This window comes from Eschrichtius robustus, chromosome 11, assembly GCF_028021215.1.
Source record: "Eschrichtius robustus isolate mEscRob2 chromosome 11, mEscRob2.pri, whole genome shotgun sequence".
Lineage (NCBI taxonomy): Eukaryota > Metazoa > Chordata > Mammalia > Artiodactyla > Eschrichtiidae > Eschrichtius > Eschrichtius robustus.
In genome coordinates, this window is record NC_090834.1 from 24,345,354 (window position 1) to 24,364,653 (window position 19,300).

At 43.1% G+C, this 19,300-nt stretch overlaps 1 protein-coding gene across 1 annotated transcript; it reads right to left on the minus strand.

The window, feature by feature from the left end:
- Nucleotides 1–6,926: 6,926 nt before the first annotated feature.
- PLET1 (placenta expressed transcript 1) lies at nt 6,927–18,248 on the minus strand. Its single transcript, XM_068555254.1, has 4 exons — nt 18,035–18,248; nt 13,427–13,628; nt 9,855–9,916; nt 6,927–7,043 (listed from the first exon to the last, which is right to left on the minus strand). Exons 1-4 carry the CDS (start codon nt 18,216–18,218, stop codon nt 7,012–7,014), a joined length of 480 nt encoding a protein of 159 aa, XP_068411355.1. The 5' UTR covers nt 18,219–18,248; the 3' UTR covers nt 6,927–7,011.
- Between the last annotated feature and the right edge of the window lie 1,052 nt (nt 18,249–19,300).

Sequence of the window (19,300 nt, forward strand, 5' to 3'; positions counted from 1 at the left end):
GTTACATCACTGTATCCTTATAACCACTCTGTGGGGTGAGCATACTAGTTACCTACTGCTGCATAACACATTATTCCAAACATAGGGGCTTAAAACAGCATCTATTAAACATTTATTACATGAATGTTTACATTTATTACATATATTAAACATTTATTATCTCACATTTTTAATGTTCCAGAAATCTGGATGTGGCTTAGAGTCACTCACAAGGCTGCAGGCATCTCAAGGCTTGACTGGGAAAGATCAGCCTCCTTACTCACTCGTGTGGTTGTTAGCAGGATTCAGTTCCTCACTGGTTGTTGGACTTAGGCCTCCATTCCTGCCTTCCTTTCTTGCCATGTAGGCCTTTTCATAGAGCAGCTTGCTTCATCAGAGTGAGCAAGGGAGAGCGCCAGCGAGAGTGAGAGGAGGGGGCCGAGGAGGGAGGGAGAAAAGTGGGGGGGGGTGTGAGTGAGGGCATGAGCGTTAGCAGGATGGAAGCCACAGTCTTGTAACCTAATCACGTTTCTGCTTTTTGTTCCTTGGAAGCAAGTCACCAGATCCGTCCCACACTCAAGGGGAGGGGATTAAACATATTCTAGTGTGTAAAGTGATATGGAGAATAGCAGGAGATGAGGCTGGAGAGGTAGGCAGGGAGTGTGTAGCATGCCCTTTTTGACCCCAGGGGAGTAAAGCACATTTCATTTTGCAAGAGTGAAAGAGATCTATGATAAGTGTCCGTTTTGTTTTTTAAACTGCAAACTTTTACATTCCTCCTGGAAATGGAATTACCTTAAAGATGGGAAACAGACTGTGCTCATTTTGCTTTTGTTATGTCTGGGATATTTCTAGCCTCCCTTGCACATAGAAAAATCATTGTTAGTTTCATGCAATTTAACTTTATAACAAGATTCTGTTGCAAGACAGACATTTTGGAAAATGCCCCAGATAAACACTATCTCTGCATAGCTACTGAGAGGACTGCTATCACCATAAAAGAAAAGTAGGGGAAAGTGATTCTTGCACTGGAAGATTTTCAAAGCAGCAGTTATGCTTTCACCAGTTAGTTTGCTTCCTTCAAAATCCACCCACCCACTCCTACCAGTATTCTGTCACCATCTAGACAGAAGTATTAATCATTAAAAAAGAGAATTAGAATTCCTTTCCCTTTCCTTTCCTGGTTGTTGGCTAAAGAAGTGACATCTCAGGCATGTATTCTTAAAGATGCCCAAGAAACAAGTCATCAGTACTTAAGCCCAAGTTCACCCTCATACAACCAGTTTACTAGTCAATGAAAATTCCCAATTTAGTATGATAAGAAGTATGAACTAAGTTTAAAAACCCTTTTTTACTTTTCACAAATATCTTAATAAATGTGAGTGCTATGGCTGGGGACAACCTGAAGAAATAGAACTAGTGTTGGCCTTTACCTTTTAAAGTTTTTATTTGCACAGATAGAACCGCATATGGGTGGTTGGGTGTCTTGTGGACATCTCAAACTTAACATTTCCAAAACTGAATTTCTGATTTCTCCTTCAGAATCTTCTTTTACTAGTTCCCTAAAAATACTCATGGGAATGAGTATGGACCACGACCCATTCATTTTCTTCAAGCCAGAAATCTGGGAGTTGTCCTTGATTCCCACTCCCCCTTTTCACCTCTTACCTCCAATCTATCAGAAAGTTCTACCTCTAAATAAACAATGATTTTTGCCTCTCTCTCTCCATTTCCAATGCCACCACCCCAGTCCAGATTGCCACCATTTTTTTGCCTGGATTACTGACATGGCCTCTTAACTGGTCTCCTGCTCCACTTTGGTTCTCTTCTACACTGTCATCCCCCTCCCCCATGTTACCCCTTGAAAGCTTCCTCTTGTTTTTAAAATACAATCCAAACTCCTGACATTGGCCTGCCAAGCCCCTTAGGATCCAGCCACTGCCTACTTCGCCAGCCTTAAGCTGATCACTATGTTTTGGTCACGTTGGCCTTTGCTCATTCCTAATGAACACTCACTTCATTCGTGCCTCAGGATCTTTTTTTTTTGCAAGCGAGAGAAAAATTTATTAATTGCAGCAAGTAGGGAGAACACCGGGGATCTTTCCCAAAGCAGTGTCTCTCAGGATCTTTGTGTTTACTTCCCTTCTGCCTAGAATGCTGCCCCAACCCTTGCCCCTGGCCCATTCCTCATTCCTTTCATAAAACCTAATCATTCTTCAGATCCCACCCTAAATATCACCCTCTTGAAGGCTTCCTTGATCACCCTGTATAGGTAGAAATCCTCTTACTTTCTATTACAATACCTATACAGTGCCCTTTCTTGCAGTTTTAAAATTATATATATGTTTCCTTTTGTCTTATTTATTTACTTGTTAGTTTATTGTCTGTACTCACCTCGAGGATGTCAACTTCATGAGGGCCAGAGCCCTGTCTTATTCATTGTTTCCGCAGGACCTAGCCCAGTGCCTCCTACAGAGCAGGCGCTGAATAATTATTGCATGTATGAAAGTGCCCGAAAGTAAAGCACTGGTTGAAACTGGTTTGGTAAAAATTTTGAGATTTAACACCAAAACGTCTTTTTTTAATTGAAGTGTAGTTGATTTACAATGTTTAACACCAAACTTTTAAGCATACTTCAGATAGGTGTTATTTTTTACATGCTTCAGCTTAGAGAACAACCACTGCAACATGAAATAAAATCCTCCGTCTTCCTCCAAACTTGTTTGTCTGGCTAACTTTATCTTCCTGGGGATTTTCCATTTCCATTTGTGGGTAAAATTTGTTTTAGTCCTCAACTACTAATTTAAGCACAGGTAAGCTAGAATTCTGAATCACGGGTCTTTTAGTAAATTGCTGTCCTCATGACCACACCATCATTTGTTAGCAGCGCTCACTCAGGGGCTCACTAAGGTACTCCCTTTATGGCAGGACAGACTGAAGATTGGTGGGTAGTTACTCTCCCAGCTCCTGGAGAGTGGATTTACCCCAGGCAGAGAGGCCTCAGCTAGTCTTGCAAAGAATGCCTTTTATCATTCCATCTGTTTAGCCCCTAGGAGCAGAGTTCCTTGCAGAGTGTAGATCTAACAGATCGGTGGCAACACTGAGGCAATATGTGTTTTTCAGCAAACCTAGGGCTCAATTTGTTGCCATAATAACTCAGTAATTCCCAAAGTACTAGGGGGAACGTCATGGTTCCTTTCTTGAAGGAGAAAACTGTGTTTAGAAAAGAAAAAAATGCAGCCTAACCAGGTGTGGGGTGTGACGTCTTCCGCCTTCATTTGAAGTTGTGTTGATGTCTGTGTAGTTAACTAACAGGTTTTTTGGCGTTTATTGGCTCATTGTGAATTAACGTTATGTCAGTCACAATGTGTCCAGTGTCTCAGTCATCAGGCCCTTTAAGGTAGGAGTCAGCTCCAGTTTACTAAAAGGAATCTGGGGTTTAAGTATATTAAGAGCTGGGATTTGAACCTAGGTTTGTGTGGCTTAAAAAAAAAAAAAGAAAAAAAATAAACCCCAACTCAACAATTAAAATAATTATTTCAAAAAATATCCCAAGCTCTTTAAATATGCTTTGTCTACACATTTTATTTTCGCCAAAGGCTTTTTGAGTTTGTTGGACTCAAGCATCTGAGTCAGAAGTTATTTTTACATATAGGTTATATATGTATGCATCGATAAATATGCAGATATTTTTGCATATGTTAAATTATTTCCCGGTTATATTAGGTATATACATTTAACTTTATCTATCTATGGATATAACTTACATAAAAGCAGGGTGGGGTGGTACATATGTCCTGGTTTCACTGTTGTGCCACATTCAAAGAAATACAGTCCAGCAATCAGAAGTAAAATAATTCTGATTTTCACTTGTATCTCTTGAAGGACATTGCCAGAACTGGTTTGTAACCAAGAGTAGTGCCTGGGAAACCCCTCGCCTCTCCTTTCAGTCCACAGAGGCTCCAAAGCTTCTTTCTATCTCAGCCCACATAATACTCAACCCAAACTTTGCCTTTGCTTTCTCTTCTCCCACCCCCTCCCTTTTCCCAGCTCTCTATTATGTAGAATAATTTAACCCCTTTACTCATTATTTAGATTCTCTACTACAAGAGAGCCTAGGAGCTGACCCAGAAAGCCAGAAGACATTCTACTTAGAATCCTGAGGGGTGGAGGTGAAGGTGGGGCTGGAGGGAGAAAGACGGTGAAAAGTCAGACATTAGCCATTTCTTACAACAGTTACAAATGAGAAATTTTAGTCCTTGTTAGGGCACCATTTTATTTGTATATATTTATATTGTTATTTATATTATATATATTTATATAGAAATGCTTGGCTTACTTGTGCATCAGTGTATTGTTCGTGGTGCCTTTTTAAGGCATTAAATAATTATGTAGTGCTTACTTTGTGCCAGGTGCTGTTCTGGGTGCTTTATATATATTAACTGATTTAATTTACACACACCCAATAGGTAGCTACTATTTTTCTCCCTATTTTACAAATGAAGAAACCAAGGTACACAGAAGTTAAGTAACTTATACGAGGTCCCACAGCTAATAAGGGGTAAAATAAAATGAAATTGAACCCTGCAGTCTGGCTTCAGAATTTATCCTTTAAGACAATTGCCAAAACTACCTCTCTTATGAAATAATAAAGTTTACTGAAAGTTTTCAACACTTACTTTAAAAAATAACGTGGAGGTTGATAGACAATAAGATACTGTCTAAATTTTCTCCCTGTTCTGAGTCTCTTTCTTGCTCTGAATGGTTGGTATTGTAGTTGGACTGTTGACCAGGTCTGGAACCTTTCTGGTGTGTGAAAAATCTTTGAGGTAATGGGATTTGGAAGACATTAATTTTCTTTCCTACTTTCTCAGAATGAATTATCACTTCCCTTAAATGGGTAGGCAGTTGCTGTTTCTGACACAGAATAGGAATGCATTGAATTTACAAAACACGAAGATGCAAACAAGAAAACACACAAGTGGAAGAACAAGATTGGGCAAGAGAGTATGGGAGCGATAAATAGTCTGTCTCTTGTCTGTGCATGAGGTGCATGCAGCCTGTGGGCTTCCTTGCCATTGCTTGTGTGCCCTTTTTTTTCGTTTTGGTCTATCACTTCCCATTAGTCAAGATCAGGATTTGCTGTCCCTGAGACTGTGAAGGTACATACTTCTTTAGCCCTTTACTCTTCTTCTGCTACTCACTGTGCTTGCCACTTACTGGATTCACTTAAGGAGTGACCAAGGATGGCAAATATTTGGAGCCTGTTCTGCTTCAATTCCTGCCTCCTGAGCCCAACGAAGATATCACTAGTTGAATATGAAGTATTTTTGAGCCTGGATTTTGCTTCGGAATCCTTCTCAACAGTGCCCTTAGGGTGTCCTGGTTAAAGGTGCAAGCTCTAAAGTGGTATAGACCACTCTTCAAAACCCACTAGCTTCACTGTGTATTCACTGAATGACTTTGGGCAAATTATTTCTCTCTCTCTGCCTGAGTGTCGTCCTCTGTGAAATGGCTATTTTTCATAGGGTTGTTGTGAGGATTAAGTGAGATGACGCATATAAAGTGCTGAGTATCGCGCCTGGCAGATACCTATAGTGGCTACCAAGTGACATCACAGAAAACGGCGGAGTCAGGAGCGCCAAGAATTGGTCCCTCCACTGAAGCAGCCATTAAGCTGGCAAAATCTGTCAGGGTCAACTTGTTCTGAACTCTAGACTCTAATACAAAAAAACTTATAGTTGTTAGGGGAATGCTTAATGAGGAAAGAGGCTGCTAAATTTTGACATACATGAAAATCTGTTAGGTCACTGGCTGACCACTGAGAGAACGGAAGAGAGACTTCAGTGACCACATTCAACAAGGAACGCAGTCATTGCAAAACTAGTTTAGAAAAGTTACTAGACAAATGGATGATTGCAGCCCTCAACAAGCAACAACAGCGTACCCTGATGAGAAGGGAGAATATGATTTCCAGAGTCACCACATTATAATACTGAAAATGTTTTCAACAAAAATTAGACATACAAAATAGGAAAGTATGGCCTATTCACAGGGAGAAAGAAAAAATTGACAGAAACTGTCCCTAAGGAAGGCCAGCTGGAAGTTGGCATCCAGTCACTGAATGTTGGCATCCTGGAATTTAGCATAACTATTAAAAGAAAATGTGGTTGCTTATTACGGGAAATACCATACTTTCTTTTGGTTTTATGTTGTATTACGAGTATTATAAATATTTTGCCCATTTCTCTTAGTGGAAGTTACCATTAGGGGAAAAATGACCAGTTTGCACCTGAGAAAAATTAAAATTGAGAAAATTTTACTTTTATATCTGGCCTTAAAAATATACACACTCTCACCATTCCACTGATTTTTAAAAAAAGTTTTTATTGGAGTATAGTTGATTTACAATGTTATGTTAGTTTCAGGTGTACGGCAAAGTGAATCAGTTTTACATATACATATATCCACTCTTTTTTAAATCCTTTTCCCATATAGGCCATTACAGAGTATTGAGTAGAGTTTCCTGTGCTATACAGTAGGTCCTCATTAGTTACCTATTTTATATCCATTGATTTTTTGATGCTCACATAAATGAATAAAATTAGACGACATTTTCTGTATTTTAAGTTAATCACTCATTAAAGACATATTTGAATTTAACACATTCATTATTCTTGCTTGAAGCATAGCGTATTTGGTATGACAGAAAATAATGCCTTTATACCATAATCTTTCCCTATCCTTGGCTACTCAGACATGGTACATTCTTTTCTTTCCCTTCAAATACTACTGGTGTTGCATCTAAACAAAAGTTTAGATTGACTGCGGAATTGGCTGTCGACATGTTAAATTAAGAGCCAGAATTCCAAGTTACACCCAGACCAGGTTACAAAAAGCCTAATTTGTGTCCTGAGAGATCCAGTTGAACAGCAGTGAGCAGACTGGCTACCCTTCACTAAGTGACCCTCTGGTCTCCGTTTGGGTCTGAAGCAGTGGCAGTAGAGTTGTACCTCTGAGAACGCAGAGTCTTCATTCACACAGGTCAGAGCCCTGGCTTGGGACTGAACATAGAAGGATGCAGTGGAGGCAGAAGCAATTGTTCCCCCAGCTTCCTTCTAGAAGAGGAGTTTGCTGGTGAGAAAGATGAGCAGGATCTGAATGACATCTCTCATGGGGCTGAGGAAGGCTCTGTTGGCCGAGCTTTTGGCTGTGGTTTGGGTTGTGGTTAGCTTGTGGGTTGTGGTTAGTTTGTGGGTTGTGGTTAGTTTGTGGGTTGGGGTTGTGGTTAGTTTGTGGGTCGGGGTTGTGGTTAGTTTGTGGGTTGTGGTTAGTTTGTGGGTTGGGGTTGTGGTTAGTTTGTGGGTTGTGGTTAGTTTGTGGGTCGGGGTTGTGGTTAGTTTGTGGGTCGGGGTTGTGGTTAGTTTGTGGGTTGGGGTTGTGGTTAGTTTGTGGGTCGGGGTTGTGGTTAGTTTGTGGGTTGGGGTTGTGGTTAGTTTGTGGGTCGGGGTTGTGGTTAGTTTGTGGGTTGTGGTTAGTTTGTGGGTCGGGGTTGTGGTTAGTTTGTGGGTTGTGGTTAGTTTGTGGGTCGGGGTTGTGGTTAGTTTGTGGGTCGGGGTTGTGGTTAGTTTGTGGGTCGGGGTTGTGTTTAGTTTGTGGGTCGGGCTTGTGGTTAGTTTGTGGGTCGGGCTTGTGGTTAGTTTGTGGGTCGGGCTTGTGGTTAGTTTGTGGGTCGGGGTTGTGTTTAGTTTGTGGGTTGGGCTTGTGGTTAGTTTGTGGGTCGGGGTTGTGGTTAGCTTGTGGGTTGGGATTGGGGTTGTGGTTGTGGTTGGCTTGATTGTGGAGATCTTGGTGGTCAAGTTTGAGGTTGTCCCTGGGAAAAAAAATGGCATCAGGACCTCTTTTGGGTGGCGAGTGGGCACTAGAGAAACTAGGCTAATGTGACGGAATGCTGGAGCCAGAGTTCATGGGCAGAATTCAGTGAACACTTCGCAAGGGCCAAGTGTGTGTAGAGGAGGGGAAACTAGGGGTACAGAATGTTAAGGAACAAAAAATAAGAAACACTCTGACCTTAAGATCTATGGAAGAAGGAATTTATACTGAACTTACATAACTATTGAATTTGCTGTTGGGAAGGCAGTCTGCCTTCAAATGTCCTCATGTCCTTAATATTATATTCGATCAATCAGTGCAAATATGATCCAGAGTGGTACAATTTTATTTTATTTTTTTTGCTAATTTCAAAGTTTCCATGTAAAGGTTATAAGAACTAGACACCATCCAGACTTGAGGATGGCTGACTCTGCTTTAAAGGAAATGGAAGGAGGCCCGGTCCAAATGCTTGAATCCCTTTTTGTGGTGTCTGGGGCATTGGTCATTTTCACAGGCAGTGATCTGACCACATGTTGGTTCTCTGAGGTTGCCTTGCAGAGAAGCAGAGAAAGCCAGGCCTACATCCCTGGGGGGTTATCTGATCCTGGAAAACTGGAGCTTGGCAATGATACTTCCAAGGGTCTGAGTGAACCACAGAGGGGACTATAGGATGAAGAAGGGAAATGCCAAGTGATTTGCGCAGACCTGTGCATTCTGCCCACTTTCACGGTGCCTTCCAGCTCTGTGGCATTGTCTTATCTCATTTAGCATTTCCTCAGGGCACATGTTTCTCTAGCACACCACTGAGCCCTGAACAGAACCACTTCTGAACAGAACCACTTTCTTCTTTTTTAAAATCTGGATTTTATTAGCATGGAACTAATGAGTCCTGACTAGAGACCAACTGTTTTTTTTTTTTTCCTTTCCTAGCATCTATATGAGTGTTCATTTCAAAAATGTCCTGGAGAAAGAAAATAACATCCCAAACTTTTCACAGAGGGGAAGCCACCAAGGAAACAGTTAAGGCTTTCATATAATAGTTTCATTAGGCATAATCACTTTAATATTTGTTGTTGAAAATAGATACGCCTTTTATCACATTTGCAATGCTTGACTGACAGGAAAATGCGCGGCGTACTAGATGTATTTCAGTGTTTGGGGGCTCACGAGGAAGACCTGTTATCTGGACACTGAGAAAGACTAATGTGACTTCTTCTCGGTTGAAGCTTGTATTTAAAAACTTCATTGAAAAAAAAAAAGATTGTCTTTATAGTTTTAAAGTAAGTTTAAGAAAAGTCGAGAAAAGTATAAGATGTGGAATTTGAGTCCTAGTTTTGCCATTTACTGTCTGTGTGGCCTTGGGCAAATTACCTATCTTCTCTGAACCTCAGTTTCTTGAATTTGTTTTTGCTTGCGAGAGAGAGATAAGAGAGAAGGAAGGGTGCAGAGAAGGGAGAAGGGCAGGGAGCCTCAGCATGGTTTGAAGTTGAGGACTACAGCCTGGGAAAGGCCAGTGGAAATTCCTGGTGGTTGTGCTGGAGGCCAGAGGCCACTCTGAGAACTAATGAAATTACTGGTTTTCTATGCTATCAACCCTGCTTTGTGCAAATCTCCCTTCTCATCCCTTAAACCCTTCGGTAAAGTCTGCTATACCAATGAAGGCTTTGTGTGAGGTGGTATTCTTGTGAAAATTGAGGAAGGAACCAACTTCCATATCCACATCTGTGTGGTATTGAATGGAAACAGCTCCTGAGGAAGCCGGCGTCTGGAGCCACAAGTGACCATGAGAATCGAAGGCCCCTTGGAATTGGCTTTTGTTTTCCACAGGGCACAGGATAAGGGATTGAGCTAATCTTATGTAGACCTCAACGTTCTGGGAGACTCAACTGGTATCTGGGTGGCACATGATTACCCATGACTTTTTTCTAGGAAACCCACAAGATAATTTTCCGGGCCGATGGATTTCACTGCCAGATATGTAAATAGACTGCAGAGGAACTTACCATTTCTTTTCAGCATCTTAAAAGAAACTCTAGCCGTGTTGTGGAAATCGACTGTGAAGACTCTGTGGAGGGCAAATTGATGAGAGATGATGGTGAGGAATTCACAAGTTCAGCTCACATTGCTGCCTTCCCTGGGGACCCCAACCTCTTAGTTCCTTTTGTGCTTAAATTCTTTACAGCACAAGTAGCAGATCATTCAGTACTGGTCTGCTGTATACTGTCTTGACCAAGATCTTCCACAGTTTTGCTCCAGACAAAATCATGTCCATCCCTCTCCCCCACCAACACCAGCACCCTGAATTCCCCACAGGCTGGTATACACGGCTGGTCTTTGTTCAGGCTAGTCTTTCTGCTTGTAATACCAGTCCCAGGCACATCTGCCCACAGACTCGACAGTAGCCTCTATGAAATTGTTTCTCCTGGTTGTCATGGACCCAGACAGAGCTCCATCTGAGAAACATGCCCCTCTACTGCACTGCCTTGCTGTGAGCATCTCCCGCCACTGGAGGGCCAGCTCTTCGAGGGCAAGTTCTGTTGTCAACAACGCCTGACACGTAGCGTCATAGGTGCTTAATGTTCATTAAATGATCTGTACAGCTTGGTCTGTTGTTCTGATATCACTGGGTCCATTATTATATCAGTCTCTTGTTCATACATTGAACAATTAATGAGAGTGCACTACATGCCAGTCACTGTGGTTAGTGCTGAGGGGACGGTGGTGAACACAGCAGGAGTGGTTCTTACCCTGGAGACTTTATACGAATAGTCAACTGACAAGGAAGTGATCGCAGTCATGATACGTGCTCTGACGAAGCAGTGGCAGTGATGAGAGTGAGTAAACAGGGAGCGGAACTTGATCTGGGGGCTCAGGGAGTGCTTTCTGAGGACGTGCTGTGTAACCTCAGTAATTATTTCTGTAGAGGCCCTACCTCCCAACCCTCATTGTGAAGTTCGGTGGGCAGGAACCTCTTCACATTGCCTTTTGTGCGCTACTCAGCGTAGTGGGCTTCCCCCATCGTACGTGCTGCTCCCCTCCCCTTGTCAGCCTCGCTGATCAAGGCTGCATGTGTACATCGTAAACAAGCAGAGAGGCCAGTGCATCACAGCAGGTGCGAGTGAGGAGGGGTCTGGAGACCGCACTGTTGGTGGGAATGTGCTGCTTCCATTGAAGGTTGTCACCACCGTTTGGTGTTTTATCTGTTGTTGCATGGAGTGTGGAGGCCTTAAGGAGGTGAGATGAAGGGAAAACCATTGCCCTCATTAGCCCTGGCCGGCTTCTAAGGGGCTGCTGTCATCGTGAGGCTGGGTTGTAGCAGCTCCCTTTGGATTCTAGTCTTGCAAGTCGCTCTGTGGGCATAATAGCACCTCCTCCAGAGCCAGCTAGGTCCGACCAGGCCCGGGCATGGCTGGAGGGGCTGGAGTGACTTGGCAGCATCACCATCACCGCTGTCTACAGAGACTTGGTGGCAGTTCATAGTGGACATGGCCTGATGGTCAGACCTGCCCTTTCAGTACAAAATGGCAGTCTGAAAGTATAAGGACCTCTCAACATTTGGTTCTTAAAGTGAACTTGAAAATAAATCCCTAGCTGGGAGGGAAGTTTTTTGTTAAAGTCCCCAGGTGGCCTCACCTCAGAATCTGAGTGTGTCCATTTTGTGCAACAGGAAGAAGCCAGTTTTATTGTACAATCATCACACTTTCTGCCAGCAAGCCATTTCCAAAATGAATCTATGTTTTAAAAAATGATTCTCTGTGTCATGGTGAAACCGAGTCCCCCTAAAACTGAGATCCCCTGCTGAGTTTATGATTAATCACTCTATCAAAAACTTTATTTTCTTTCTTGTCCCACTCCCCGCCCCCATTCCCCTTAGGATTGAAGAGTATCAAAGAAACGGGGGGACTGAAACCAAGCAGGACCCTGGGGGCCCACCCTGGTACAAAAGCCCCACCATGTCCCCCCATTTCTTGTTTGTAGAAAAAGGCTTTAGTCTCCTAGACCCTCCTCAAGTTCCAAAGAGCAGACTTAAGCAGTTACTAATTAGGGAAGTGAGGGAATGCAGAAACAAAGGAAAGCAGTCAAGAAATAATAATTCAGTGATAAAACAGAGTCCTAGTTCTCCTCAAGGGATACATATAACAATCTGACACATATCTTTGAGTTGTTCTGCAGAAACTAAGACCCCTGCCCAAGTGGAGGATGGTGACTACATGGTGACCACAAGCACGTAGACCCCCAGACTGGTTGTAATCAGAAGGTTGATGATTCAGATTCCTGAAGCATCACCCTGTTACCTCACCACCACCAACCAATCAGAAGAAAGTCATACCCCCTGCAAACTTCACCCCAAATGTGGCCTTTAAAAGACCTTCCCTGAAAGCCATCGTGGAGGCCGGGTCTTTTGAGCATGAGCCACCTGTTCTCCTTGCTTGGTGCCTGCAATAAATGCTGCACTTTCCTTCATCACAACCTGGAGTCAGTAAATTGGCTCTGCTGTGCGGCAGGTGAGTGGACCCAAGTTTGGTTTGGTAACAATGGCCGCTGAGTACCCCTCCTCCAGGCTCTTGGCTATTGGCAGCTTCTCTGCACCCCCAGTTTAGCAAGGGCTCCTGGAGGACTGCCCTGGGGGTTGGCAGAGAGGGGAACGCTCAGGTGGCCAGATGGTTTCAAGACGAGTGTCTTTATTTTTAACTGTTTGCTGCTGCTGCCCCCAACCCTGCCTGGCTCTGGAGTACTGTCTGCCCCAGACTAATAAGAATGAATTGGGTAGGAGTAGGAGGGAATATAGAGAATTTGAAGCAAACTGGGTGCCAGTGACAAGGATTCTTTTCTTGACCAAACTTTAGTCAGGCTCTGGAACCTTCTCCTAGGCCCATCTGCACACTTCCTTGTAAAATCCAGTTTTAGCCAGAATCCTCATAAGTCAGTTTAGCAAGAACCTCCCACCCTTGATATCTGATCACCTTTATTATCTGATTGAATTCCTCATCCTCTACTATCCCCCAGGTGATATCAGATCAGCTTGGCCTCCCTTAAGCAAGAATCCTGTTAGGTCAGTTTAGCCAGAGCCCCCTTACAGGTCTTGATGTTTCCTCTTAGTGATTTTCCATCCACCGAGCCCTCACCCTGTTCCTGGGCTGTAAATTCCCACTTGCCCATGTTGTATTCAGAGTTGAGACTTGTTCCATACTGAGTTCTCTTTTCTCTTATTGCGATAGTCCTGAATAAAATCTGTTTTTGTTCATTCATTCGTTCGTTTTGCTTTAACTACTATCCAGCTCTGGTTTTCTTTAGCACCAATTCTTTCTGTTTATGTTGAGCATACCTGGTGTGTGTGTGTGTGTGTGCGTGTGTGTGTGTGTGTGTGTGTGTGTGTGTGTGTGTGTGTGATGTATAAACTTCTACAGATAAAGGTAGGACAAAGAACGATGAGGCAGAAAAGGAGTACAGCTACTGAATTATCCACATCATATCTGGATTGTATTTTGAGTCCTCCAAGGTCAGTATAAAACTGTACAAACATAATATGAAATTGTAAAAGCCCAAAGCAAATCATATATGGATAGGTTCTTACTGTAGCTCGACTGCAGTTATGTTCATGGAACTAGGAGATACCCATTTTGCCTCGAAGAGCTTGCTGTATGGGCTCTTCATGTGGTACAAGACGCTGCCGTTGCAATACTTGTCAGCTTTTTGCCAGGAGCCAATGACTGAGTCGTGCTGGTCCATTGCTCGCAGGACCACAGAGCTAATACTGTTATTCACAGGAACTGACACTAGGAGGAAATGAGAAGGAAACAATCAGCCATCTGTGCAGTAAGACAAGAGATGGGGGTCATGAAATCAAAATTAAGTGTGAAAAAAGAAAGTTACAAGTAGTATGTAAATATAGTGTGGTCCCATTTTTGTGAAATAAGTTGAAAAAAGTCTGGAAGGAAATACATCAAGATATTAACTATGGGGATTTCTTGGTTGTGGGGTTATAGATGGTTTTTATTTTCTTCCTAGTTCTTCTTTGTGTTTTCCAAGTTTTCTACAGGAAAAGGTGAACAAAAGAAGACCTGTACTCTGGCCCTGGTTTTGCTACATATCAGGGATGAGGTCCTGGCTGACTTTTAACCTCTTGAGCCCTGTTCCTATCTGCCAGATGAGAGTTCTGCCCTTCTCTCAGGGAGAATGGAGTGTGGGGAGAGAAGGGGTGGATGCATGTGAAAGGGTCAAGTGGGCCTCCTGGGAAGTGCTTCAAGAAATAAGGGACTGTTACTGCCAAGTCAAAGCAAAGCCTATTTCCTGGTTGCAGAAATGCTGATGTTCTTGGTCTTTGTTGTTGAGAGTGAGGGAAGGGGGGGGCCTCTGAGACCCAGAGGCCCTAATCCAAGTACCTGTCAAATAACCACTTAGGGTTCCCTGACCCCCTCCACTCAGGTGAGTCTCACCTGTTGATCTAGCCCAGCATGTGCCCACAGGGACCCCACTGACACTTGTTAATTCCACCTGTTATTTTCAGCCTTCTGATGTGTAATGGGGAGGGAATTTCAAGAGACTATTTCAGTGTGTCCATTTCCTCCCTTAGAAGATCCCTTCTGAACAAATTTCTCAATGCTAGGGCCCTCTCAGCCACCCCAAATTCTTTTAAAGGCTTCTCCTTTACAAAATAAAGAAAATTGATCTTGTAGCACAATAGGATTAGACAGTCCTGGATCTGAATCCTAGCCCTAACATTTAAGACCAAGTCACTTCACCTCTGATCCTTGGTTTCTTTCCTGTTCATCATTCACTCCACAAATATTTATTGAATGCCCACTTTGCACTAGGGTTGGTTCTAGGTGTGAGGATAATGACATTATCTCTCATTGTATGGAGATCATGATACCTTATCTTGAAAGGTTCCTGGGAGACTGAAGAGAAGAATGTAAAGACTTTAATACCGGTGGGTGTTGGATAAGTTGCCATTGTTTTTCTTAGCACGAAACATTTCTCTGTTATGTCTGTTTTTGCCAGTCAACGTTGCTGAGCCAGATTCCCCCATCCTGACTTGCTCAGCGAGAACCTGACATTTGTCCTAGATGTGTGTGCATGGTGGTGAGGTGGATGGTGATGAGTGATGGTGTCATCCAGTCATCAAGCCTGTCAGCTCTCCCCTGGGCTTGCCTTTGTCCTTTCTTCTGTTTTCCACCCCCCTCTCTGGCTTACATCTGCCTTTCATCCCTCCTAGTTATCTGTATTATCCAGATTCCTGGCCTCCATAGTCCCCTCCCTTCAGGCTTCAGCCTGATCAGACTTGCACACTCAACACTTCCATCAGGACACACACCTGTCCAAAACCTTCAAAGTGCTCTTCTAGAGCCTCTAAACGTTTCTGGTTTTATATTTCTGCTTCTGTTGCTTGCAGTACCCAGCGCATGGCGTTTATGATCCTCATAACCCAGATCACTCTGCTGTTTCCACCCCCACTCTGGGGCAGCCAAGCTTCCTCTGCTTCTGCAGACACACCTGGCTTGCCTGCCTCTGGCCTTTGTTCATATCTGGTGCCTGTCTGGAATCTTCCTTCCTTCTCATCTCACATCACATCCCCACTTACTCTCCAAGATCCTGCTGATGTCCCATCTCTGGGCTCTTTTCCTCTCACTCTTGAATCATGTTAGTTTTTTGTTTTTTTTTTACTAGAGAGTTGAGTTAATTACATTCTGGCTTGTACTACACACTGTAGTTTCACCTATGTATCTGACCAGCCCAGTTCTGGGCACCTGGAGGGCACTAAATAACTACTCATTGATTGATTTTTAAAAAGTTGTGCATCCAGTGTTGCATAGTGCCTTAAAGCTGAAGTTTCAGGAAAAAAAGGCAAGCAAGTTAGATTTTCTTGCCCACGGAAGTGAAAAATGGAGGCAGATGCTTAGCCAGCGCAGTTGTAATATAAATACTACTACTGTATGAGTTTCTTTGACTGATACCAAGTCAGACACACAGAACCTGTTCTAAGATATTGCCTGAGATACAGTTGTGTCTTGGAACCAGCCAAACCATTTGTACATGTCTTACCAATGTTAACACAAACCCTGAAATTTAAAAAAATTTCAATATTAAAATGAGGAGAAGCAGTTGGCCTGTGTGGGCATTTACTCAGTCTCCCCAAAAGTCCCAAGTCCCAGCAAGTTCCTATAATGACACAAGGAAATCATGGAGCCTGTTGTGTAATTCTAGGTGTGGAATCTGGTACATCACATCTCCGAGGGCATAGGATTTTGATTCTCAACTTAAATCATTCCTATAGTGAGTCAGTTTATCACAGAGCTTTAGCACATTTCTGTTCTGAGATGAAATCACATGAAGTTTGGGGAAGTGCATGACGCGTAGTAGGCATTCAGTGAGCCTTAGTTCCTCTTCTCCTTTCTCTCTGCTCTACCTGATGCCTCTGTAAATGCTGTGATGTCCCTCTCATCCAGCACGTTCCCTTTCAAGGGGTCTTATGGATCATCTTTTGATTCTTCTTCTGTCTTCCTACTTTCAGATGGCTCCTCTGCCACCCCCACCCCCAGCCCTGCACCCCTTGCATCTTCACAAGATAGGTTTCTTTTTCTTCCATTTCAACAGCAAAATTCCTCACGTTGTGATGTGTTACCTTAAGTCAGAGGTCTGAGATCTCTGACCATCCAGGTCCTGCTCTGTATACAAGGTCACACACATGCCCTCCTGGTCCTCATCTTGAATCACAAGATTATCCTCCCTGCCCTGTTTAGGACAAGATCTGCTGCCTGAGGGAGTGGGACGTAGGGAGACCCACCACAGCTGAGGCACTTAGTGACAGTCCCCAAGAAAAAATAGAAAAAAGGACTAGCCAGGATGAGTGTGTGAAGGCAGACCATAGTCATTCTCCTGCTGAAGCCTGGAATCTGTAGAGCATGGGTATAGATATCACCCTGGTGTTCTCTGCAAAATTTGGTTAGAGTTCTAAGAGAGGCAGGATAACATGGTAGATGAGGAGGCAGGCTCTGAAGCTGGACGGCCTGGCTAGACAAAGCAGAACAAATCTTGGCTATTATTTAGGTTCAGATATTAGCTGTGCAACCTACTAGTGACCTTGGGTAAAACTTTAACTTTCCTGTGCTTCAGTTCTCATCTGTAAAATGGGGAAGATAATAGCATTTACCCTTAGAACAGTACTCAGCACACAGTATGGCGTCTTAGCTCTCATTACTGTAACTGAGAGGCATATAGTGTAGTGGTTAAGAGCAGGGTCTCTGAAGCTAGAATGCTCGGGTTCACATCCCAGGTCCATCATTTAAGCAGCTCTGTGACCTGAGCAAGTCACTAACATCTCTGCCTCTGTTTTCTCATTGACAAACAAGGAATGACAACAGTATCTACCTAGTAGGTCATTGTGAGGACTAAATACATTAGTACATGTAAACAGCCATATTAAATTTGTTGTTATTACGAAAGTTATTCGAGAGCACTTCCCTTGACTTGTAGGTTTGACTGATCCCAAAAACGATGTTTATAAAATATTTCTAGGCACCTCAAAGAAAAGCACTGGATTAGGAATGAAAAGACTAAGATTCAAGAGGCAGTTCTGCCACTTATTAGCTGTGAGACCCTGAGCAAGTCATTTAACTTCTCTCAGCTTCAGGCTCCTCATTTATCAGGTGGGATAGTAATACTTTCCCTGTCTACCTCACCAGATTTTCCATCCATAGACTAAATGTGAACAGCGTCTCCTGGAGTTGTGCCGTATACAATCATCCATGGTGGCATTGTTTTATCAAGTGGATGGGAAAAGACTACAAACTGTGGTGCAATTTTTATCCCTTAAAATAATAAAAATCCCCCCACCCAATACAGACTGTTTTAAGTAAAAAAAAAAAAAGACCAAATTATTTAAGTGAGAGAGCTTGCCGCAGTTGTGCTCTTGCTGGGACTCGGTTAACCTGAGTGTTGGGATATAATGACCCCCATGGCTCAGGTTCACACAGGGGACATGCAGAAATAGGAAATAGTCCCACCCAACACATCCTCTCACATGTTCTCATTCTCCCTCTTTCTGCCTCTGTGTCCCAGACGGGTCAAAAACACATGTTTTGTTTGTGTCATTGAGAGCAGGGATGGAGGGATATGTTCTGCAATTCCGGTTTTATCTACCCTCAGAGAACAGAGGACAGCAGAGAGAATGGCTTCTACTTACCTGTGTAGACTGTATTGCTTTTATAGACGTTCGGGTTGGCATGGATTCCTGAGTAAGTGGTGGCAATGACCTTACTGAAGAACGTGCAGTTGTCATTGTGATTTATACAGCTGGCAGGAGAACACAGCAGTCCAAGGCACAGAAACAGCCCCAGTGGCAGCAGCAGGGACCTGAGGATTGCCATGGTCTTGATCTGTTTGGAAACTGCTGGGCCTGGAACTGGGTAAGAGCTACAACTCACCTGTTTATATGCTCTGGGGCTGGAACTTCTGGGTGAGGTCATACATGCAAATCTCCTGCCCACTCCTCCCTAAGATGAACTGGCTTCTGGAATTTGGCCCAAGATATCACCAGGAATGAATCTCCTTGTATCTGTCACCACGACCCTTTGCCAATTCCAGTTTTGCTCATGAAGGGGAATGTACTGATCGTGGTTTTATTTTGCCTCTCGTTCACCTCAGCATCTGACATTTGAAGGAAGCTGTGAGAAGGGGTTAATACTGGCAAAGTGAAATTCAGAGTTGAGTAATTATCACATACCTGTCCTGTTTAGGAACTACACTCTTCTACCTACAGGAAACTCAGGCATTAAAGCACTTTTCTTCATGGAATATTACATATCCTTTCCAGCTCTCCTTAATCGAACATGTCTCCTGTCCCAGTTCATTTTGTGACTATCATAGAACTAGAAAGACTGTGCTTTTGGATTTATATTTGTTTCTTTGGAAAGAAACAGCTGTGGTTCATCTTGCTCCTGCCTGACACTTTCCTCTATACTACCTTAGCACAAGGAAACTACTGAAAAAAAATCAGAAAATATGTTTTTTTCATACTTCTTCTCTGATTTTAATTCACTCACTGAAGGAGAAAAGAGGAGAGATGTATTCTGTGTGAGTAGAAAGAAAACAAAAAATGTAGAATTGAATCAAAGAGATATTTATAAATGTTTTTTCAAGAGAAGCACTTACAGAATGGTGGAGTGAGGACCTCTGAAAAACCCACTCCTCCAGAAAAGCAATGAGCAAAAACAGTCTAAATCAACTTTTTCAGAACTCTAGAAATTAAGAAAAGACTTGCAACAATTCAAGGAGCATTTGTTTAAGAAAAGTGGCTGAATCTCATTAAACATAGTGAGCATCGAGGCATTTTAACTTGCCCTGTTCCCATCCCTCTTACCCCACCTCTTCAAGTAGCCTTAGAAACCAACAGCCTTGCAACTATGATAGCCATGAAGACCAGCAAACTAGCAGCCAATAGGGAGGGGAC